Raw genomic sequence first — 8,172 nt, forward strand, 5'->3', positions numbered from 1 at the left:
GTCCCTGCCCATGGCAGTGGGTGGGACTGGATGGGCTTTAAGGTCCCTCCAGTCCAAACCAGTCTGGGATTCTATGATTAAAATTCAAAACTTGCATCTATGTCAAAAAACAAAACATATGGAGGGTTATTTTTTCAAATATAGGAAAAGGCCAGAACCAGACTGCAAATATAGTCCCAGAATCTAAGTTTCACTTTTAACTGTAGTGTTAATTTCTCCCACAATTTGTTACAGGACATTAGATTTTGTCAAACCTGCACCCCACATTTGATGAAAAGGCAGGTTTCTCTTTTGTCTTTTTAAAGACAAATTTATATTGATTATACCAAATGGAAAAAAAAACAATCCCCAAAAACCACAAAAACAACAACAACAACAAAAAGTCAGGTAGCCTGGTTCTGAAGCATATCCCCAAAGGATGTTTCCAGGATCAGGTGAAAAATTGAGTTATGACAATGCCATGTAGTTTTCCCATCAAACTATTGCTGCTACTGCAGGCACCTGCAGCCAGCATGCCTTTTACTCTTTTACTCTTGGATGGAGATTTATCCCAACTCCTTTCATCACATCCAGAAGAGATCTCAGGAAAACTCACACTTCTGATGACCAAAACACACCAGCCTCAGAGTGTTCCACTCCCACAAAAAGTGCTGCTGACAGAGATGGAACACAGAGGGTGTTTGGGTTTTGCTGTTTCCTTACAGCATTAACACAAGGATCTGGCACTACCAAAATCCTCCCAGCTTTCCAAAGGAAAGCCCTCCAGAAGGATGAGTCATGTCAAGGAATCTTGGCTTCATTTGCATGGTGAAGGGCAGCAGCCAAAGGAGACAGGCAATGTGGCTCCAGGAAAACAGAAAAAAATCTCAGTATTTAAAGGAGTTTGAGGTAAATTGGTTCTATGCAATCTGGCCTGTCTCTGTAATTCATAAGGACTCAAAACATAACCACTGTCCCAGCAATCTCAGCTCAGCCAGCTGGGCAAGAGCCATCACTGCACTGCTGACCAAGACTGGGGTGCCCACAGCTCCCAAGTGGCCAGGACGACCCCAGGCAGAACTGGCATCAGTTTTACAAACAAAGTCTTATCTACAAAAGAGTAATGGTCAACATCTTGTTGTGTGGTAACACAGACACAAGCTGGGAATATGCACATGTATTTTTCAACCTGCTGAGCTCCAAGCTCAATCCTTCTTTTCAGGAGTGTGATGCACATTTTACCAGAGCTCTCTGCAAAGTCGTTTTACAAAGAGGAGCAGTTCCCTCTGAAGTCTGACCTACTCCATGATCACAAGTATAACCAGGCTGTAAACCTGAACTTAACTGCTCTTGCCCAGTCTGAATTCTGCAGGAGGCCCCAGTACTCCCCTCCCATCTCAGACCCTGCACTAATCAACACTGCAACACTATTTTTCTACTCATGCTGAAATACACCACCCTCAGCAAAAAACCTCCAATTTGACCCAAACTCCTTATCACAAATTACCACCAGGGTCAGGTGCAGATAACACTGCAGCACCCAGGCTGATAACCTGATCTTATGGCAACAGGAGGTGTGGAACCACTCCAGCTCGGGCTCCAGGAGCTCAGAACTGATCACTCTCCCTAGGAACCCCTCTGCCACCAGCACGGATACTCACCTGCAACAGGCAAAGCTCAGCTTTGCAGAGATGGTCAGGAAGTGATGAGACACTGAATTTCAGACTTGTTTACAGCATGATGAAATTCCAGGAAAGACAAGCAGGCATCAAGTGACATTTCAGATGTGCCCCATGCTGACCCAGTTCCTCTGGGAAAGTAAACTAGGGAGCAGAGGTACAGCTGTCACACCCAGCCACTCCTGCAGAGAGGACAAGTGACACACTGGGACACCAAGAGCTTGTGCTGGTCTCAGGCACACCACCAAGAGCCTGTCAAGAGCTACCAAGTCTCACTAAACTAAAGAAGCTTTCTCCATAAGAGCAGGGTGAGTTGTGATTTCCCCAGCACAAGGCAGAGCAAGAATCCCATTTCACTGCAATGAACACAAGAGTCTGAGTCACCAATTTAATTTTATACAAGTCAAACTACACGTTGTATAAAGAGTACAAGGCAGTTCTACTGTTTGCTACTGCATGTTACAAAAAATCAATTTAACTATAAAGGGGAATTCCTGGGACAAGTCCTATTCCACAATTTTAGTGAATTGGCAACTGTGGTTTAGCAAAGCCTTTGTTAAAACTAGAACTCTAGCTCCAAGAGATTACATTTCCAATAAAGTTCGGACCTACACACAAGATGATTATAATTCTCCTAGTCTGAAGCAAAACGTTAACAAAAGTGAGTCAAAGGGGAGGGAAGACAGATTTCTTTACCTGGGCTTCATATCCAATGGGGATTCAGAGGCTGACAAACCATACAGCATACTAATGACTTGGACCACATCCAAGAGACACCTTCGTGTCTGACAACAGTGACACTTGAGATTCAAGCAAGAAATGTCAGAAAGCTTTTATTCTTTCAAGTCTGGAACAAAGGGGTTTTCACCAATACTATAGGATACAGGTTCCAGAGTACCTTTGTTACCTTTAATACAGTCTCAGTATGGGGGGAATGTTCTTTTGGCAAGTCAAGGTACAAGGTAAGTCCTCCAACTTGAGTTTATTGCTGGTCTAAAATCTTCCTAGTACTGTTCCTGGTTTATACAGTTTGCCACCTGCTCCCAAAATTAAGACAAACTGTGTGACCTGCCCAGCAAGGCAATTCTGCCTTTGGCAGCAAGCTGAAACCTATGAAGCTAATGACACCCATAGTTGTAATGCCATGAAAATAATAGGAAAAAAGGATACTTTCAAAAAGCCCGTATTTAAGCCTGTTTATATTCAGTTTATTTTTAATATAAAAACCACTTTGCATTTAAGAGTAGTTAAGTTACTCTTGCAGAAATGCTATAAAATCAAACTTTCAGCTCAATTTCTATAAAAGGGGGACTATTCCTGCTTTGTACCAGCATTCCACCTGGTATTGTCAAATCTGGGATACAAATTAAACCTTTACGTCTTTAGCTCTTAGGCCATTCATTCCTGCAAGAGAAAAAACCAACTTGTGAACCAACTAACATAACACTAATGGCCTGACAGGTAGGAAAATGTTCCATAATAGTGTGCAAGGTGAGAGGAGAGTTTTAGTCCTAATCTCTTGAACTGGATCTTGATCGCGAGCGGGACTTTGAGCGGGACCTGGAGCGGGACCTGGAGGCTCTTTTGGGCGGCGACTCGGAGCGAGCCTTGGCAGACGGCTGCTGCTGCGGGGAGTGGGAGCGAGACCTGCTCCTGGACCTGGACTTGGACTTAGCATCCCCTTTACCATTTTCTTTTGGAGATCGAGACCTGGACCTGGATCTGGACCGGGACTTCTCAGACTTCTCCTTGGATCTGCTGTGCGAGCGCGAACCCCTGTCAGACTTGGGTTTGGATTTGCTCTTTGATCTGGACTTCCTGCTTTTGGATCGGGAACGGGAGCGGTCTTTGCTTCGTGACCTGGATTTAGATCTTTGCAAGAGAGAGTTTATTCTCAATGGCTTGCAGTGTGATTCCACCAGCTGCAAACACCTGTCAGGGAGGGAGCTGCTGCAGTGGCAGGATTAACTCTGGGGCACTTACCGGGAACGGCTTTTGGAGACACTACGGGACCTGCTGCGGCTGCTCCGACTTCTCCGACTTCTGCTTCTAGACCGTCTCCTGGATCGTGACCTGCAGACATTTACAATGTCATTCCCTTCCACTCTGCCTGCTTGTGCCCTCCATCATCAAGTACAGGATGGAAGGAATCTTAAAGATCACCTTGTTCCACCCCCTGCCATGGGCAGGAACACCTTTCACTAGCCCAGGTTGTTCCAAGCCCCATCCAGCCTAGCCTTGGACACTTCCAGGGATCCAGGGACAGCCACAGCTGCTCTGGGAAATCCATTCTCACAGGGAAGAATCTTTCTGAACGCATCTAATACACTGTGCTATCTAGTAGAATAATCTAACAGAGAAAAGTTGCTTCAGATTTTCTCAAGAGCAAAGGTGGTTCCACCAGGGTGGGTTCAACATGCTGTCAGTGAACTGCATCTGAGGTTTCACATGCAAAAAACTGCTCAAACGCAGCTTTGTTGTATGATGTAAAATTTCCTTCTACACTTAGGCTTCCTCCTATTGCTACATCATCAGCTGAAGGTAACTGCTGCAGGTAGGGTGCCCAGCGTGCCCCCTGAGTTACCTGGACCTGCTCCCTGAGTAGGATCGTCTGTGGCTGGAGCGTGGCTTGTCCTCCACCAGCCTGATCTTCCTGCCGTTTATCTCTGTGCCATCCAGCTTGTCCAGGGCACGCTTCATGTCCGAGTAGGACCGGAACTCGATCACTCCTTCATTTGTACGTTCTTTGTGGGCATCTGCATAGGTCACCTCCCCAGCCTGCCTCATGAAATCCTGCAGGGAGCACAGGCACTTACACAACGGGGTGCTCTGCAAGCAGCACTCAATGCGCACACACACTTATTATTTTTTCACAACAGACTCCACACAGAAGATCAATACCTACTTTTAAATCTTGCCAACTACAGCGACTGGAAAGGTTCTCAACAATCAGCCTGAACTCTGTACGAACGGGTGGTCCGTATTTATCTCGTCCCGACTGTCTCCGACTGCTATATCCGCCACCACCCCCACCTTGTGTACAAAGAAACAAAGTTAGGTCGTCTCCTAGCATGAAGGAAGCTCAATGTTCTGAAAAAGTTAGTTTAACAGTCATATTTACTGGAGTAGGACTTTATTTCGCTAAGCCTCCAATAAACTTTGCAATTTTGCCATGATCTATATTAATGGCAAATCAAACAGACTAACATCCTACAAGTCTGTGCTCCTAAGATCTGTTAGAGAGTGACTGCTCCTTATTAGATTCACCTTGCTAAGTTTTATTTTACAGAACATTGTAAAATATAAAACTTAACTGATTACATGCATTTCTACATTTTACAAAAACGTTTACTAGTTACACTAAGTACTTACATCACAGTATGAGGTTTTTGGTGGTGGTTTGGCCACAAAACACGCAAGGTAACAGTCACCTAGTTCAGTTTAACCAGTTTTGTCTAACCCTTGGAATCCTCACCATCACCCTGCGTCTAATGGCAAAAGGCTGCTGTCGTCATGGCTTCCGGTAAGGTCAGCCAAAGGGTCATAGGGCAAGGGTCACACAATGTATGGAAAAGCCATGGCCAGGAAAGGCAGTCATCTTAGCCTCAGTGGACACAGCCTCAGCCCCACTGGTCACTTTTAAATTGAAACATCAAGGACTTGTTAAAAAGTTTGAATTGAACATGCAACAATTTTAAAACAACATACATTTGATTTTTTTAAAAAGACAGAAACCCACCCCCCCAACACCACGCTTCCAAACACCACCGAAAAATCAACCTTAGTACTTTTAATTACAGTACTAGGCCGTTCAAGCTCTACACAGCTCAGCTCAAGAAGCTACACGAGCCGAGCACAGAAAAATTTACAATACCCCCCCTTCAGCACAAGAGATTCCTGCTCCAAAACCTCCCCCCGTCCCCCCTCCCATATATCCAACTGAATCAATCACACAGCTGAGCGATTCTCCCCCAGTTACACAACGATACGCTAATATTACTGATGCAACATCGCTGTCACATCTAAACGCTCCCAGGAATACTGGAGCGGTTATCAGCAGAGCAAACCCTTTCTAGAAGGCCGCGATCTGGCAGCCAGAACTGCTCCGGGATACCCGAGGCGCCGCTGGTGCCGGGATAACGCTGCGGCCGCAGCGGGGCACCGGGTACCCCCCTGCTAACAACCCCCCGCACCCAGCCCCGGGGCTCGCTGCCAGCCGAGCCCTGCCCGCCCCAGCCCTGCCCGCCGCCGCCCCGAGCCCCGCGGGGAGGGACGGGCCCGGACTCACTGCGGCTGCTGTAGCTGTAGCCGTCCCTGTCGCGGCGGGGGCCGCGGGCGTGCTCCACAATAACCCGCTCCCCGCACAGGTCCTTCCCGTTCAGCTCGTATACGGCATCGTCGGCGTCGCGGGAGTCCTCGAACTCCACGAAGCCGTAGCTGGGCAGAGGAGAAAGGCCCGCTCAGGCCGCGGCCCCCCCGCTCCGCTCCCCCCGGCCGCCATCTTGCGCCGGCGCCACGCGGCAGCGGCCGCGACATGGACGGGCCCGGCCCGGGGCCCTCGGGAGCGGCGGACGGAGCAACGGCGCTCACCCGTTTTTGAGATCGACCTCGAGCAGGCGGCCGTAGCCGCTGAAGAAGCGCTGGATGTCCTTCTCCCGGACGTGGTAGCTCAGGCGACCGATGTAGACGCGCGGCATGTCCGCGGCGGAGGGGGGGGAGGAAGGGAGGGAGAGGAGTCGAGAGGAGGAGAAAGAGGAAGGAAGAGAGACAGAAGAAGAACGACAGAGAAAGAAAGAAGGAGCAAGAGCGCTGACGGCGTGAGGGGCGGAAGCGCTGCGGGCCCCCTCCGCACGGCCGGGCCTGGTGCACCACAATGGCGCCCGCCGCCCGCCGCCGCTTTTATACAGAGAGGCGGAGCCCGCGTGACGTAACCACGCCGCCGCGCGCGCTCGGGAGCAGCGGTAGAGCGCTACGGGCGCGCGCACGCGGGGGCGCGGGCGGGGTCCGGCCCGGCGGGCGCGCGGGAGCTGCGCGCGGTTCTGCGCATGCGCCACCATGCGCGGCGCGTCACGCGGTCAGTCTCGCAGATCGCCAGGATCGGTCCCGCGGAGCTCCGGGGGTCAGTCCCACAGAACTCCCGGGATCAGTCCTGCAGAGCTCCGGGATCGGTCCCTCAGAACTCCCAGGATCAGTCCCGCAGAACTCCCGGGATCAGTCCCGCAGAACTCCCGGGATCAGTCCCGCAGAACTCCCGGGATCAGTCCCGCAGAGCGCCTGGATCAGTCCCACAGAGCTACCGGGATCAGTCCCGCAGAGATCCAGGATCGGTCCCTCAGAGCTCCGGCATCAGTCCCGCAGAGCTCCGGGATCAGTCCCTCAGAGCTCTGGGATCAGTCCTGCAGAGCTCCAGGATCGGTCCCGCAGAACTCCCGGGATCAGTCCCGCAGAGCTCCGGGATCAGTCCCGCAGAGATCCAGGATCGGTCCCTCAGAACTCCCGGGATCAGTCCTGCAGAGCTCCGGGATCAGTCCCTCAGAGCTCCGGGATCAGTCCTCCAGAGCTCCGGGATCGGTCCCTCAGAGCTCCGGGATCAGTCCCACATTGCTCTGGGATCGGTCCCGCAGAACTCTCGGGATCAGTCCCACAGAGCTCTGGGATCAGTCCCACATTGCTCTGGGATCAGTCCCTCAGAGCTCCGGGATCGGTCCCACAGAACTCTCGGGATCAGTCCCACAGAGCTCTGGGATCAGTCCCACAGAGCTCCGGGATCGGTCCCTCAGAGCTCCGGGATCGGTCCCACATTGCTCTGGGATCGGTCCCACATTGCTTTGGGATCGGTCCCACAGAACTCCCGCGATCAGTCCCTCAGAGCTCCGGGATCAGTCCCACAGAACTCCCGCGATCAGTCCCTCAGAGCTCTGGGATCAGTCCCACAGAACTCTCGGGATCAGTCCCTCAGAGCTCTGGGATCAGTCCCACAGAACTCTCGGGATCAGTCCCTCAGAGCTCTGGGATCAGTCCCACAGAACTCCCGCGATCAGTCCCTCAGAGCTCTGGGATCAGTCCCACATTGCTCTGGGATCGGTCCCTCAGAGCTCTTGTCACGACCTCCAGAGCCCGGGCTGCCCCAAGGGCTCTGACTGTGGAGTCCCTGCAGGAGAATCCCAAACACCAGCCTGGAGTCACCAAGAGTGTGTCCTGACTTCCCTTTAATGTTCTGAATTAGGAAAATTCTCCCAGTTTGTTGATAAAAATCCTCTCAATATGTGGATAAACGCACTGTTGCAGTATGCTGTTCTTTACATTCAAAGTATTCATATTGTACACTATGATTTGCATATTTGAGACAAACTTCTGTTTATCTAATTATTATACTTGTATTACATTCAATATTTACATTTTATAAAGGCATTTCTATCTTAATGCAGATAATATTTTTATGTTGCATACTACATAATCACAATAGTAAAAAACCCATATTTGGTCCTACTCCAGGATTTTTGCCAGCTGCTTT

General features: G+C 50.3%; 1 protein-coding gene across 1 annotated transcript; it reads right to left on the reverse strand.

The window, feature by feature from the left end:
• Nucleotides 1-2,032: 2,032 nt before the first annotated feature.
• SRSF6 (serine and arginine rich splicing factor 6) lies at nt 2,033-6,632 on the reverse strand. Its single transcript, XM_056507457.1, has 6 exons — nt 6,249-6,632; nt 5,947-6,095; nt 4,564-4,691; nt 4,243-4,451; nt 3,642-3,731; nt 2,033-3,530 (listed from the first exon to the last, which is right to left on the reverse strand). Exons 1-6 carry the CDS (start codon nt 6,353-6,355, stop codon nt 3,170-3,172), a joined length of 1,044 nt encoding a protein of 347 aa, XP_056363432.1. The 5' UTR covers nt 6,356-6,632; the 3' UTR covers nt 2,033-3,169.
• Between the last annotated feature and the right edge of the window lie 1,540 nt (nt 6,633-8,172).

The sequence above is a fragment of the Oenanthe melanoleuca genome, chromosome 20, assembly GCF_029582105.1.
Source record: "Oenanthe melanoleuca isolate GR-GAL-2019-014 chromosome 20, OMel1.0, whole genome shotgun sequence".
NCBI classification, from domain to species: Eukaryota; Metazoa; Chordata; class Aves; order Passeriformes; family Muscicapidae; genus Oenanthe; species Oenanthe melanoleuca.

Bases quoted from the DNA above. Each gene is read 5' to 3' on its own strand.
- SRSF6 (XM_056507457.1), bottom strand. From the start codon at position 6,355: ATGCCGCGCGTCTACATCGGTCGCCTGAGCTACCACGTCCGGGAGAAG. The intron at 3,732-4,242 runs GTAACTCAGGGG...AAATGTCTGCAG, and splicing joins TACTCAGGGAGCAGGTCCAG to GTCACGATCCAGGAGACGGT. The intron at 3,531-3,641 runs GTAAGTGCCCCA...TCTCTTGCAAAG, and splicing joins GTCTCCAAAAGCCGTTCCCG to ATCTAAATCCAGGTCACGAA.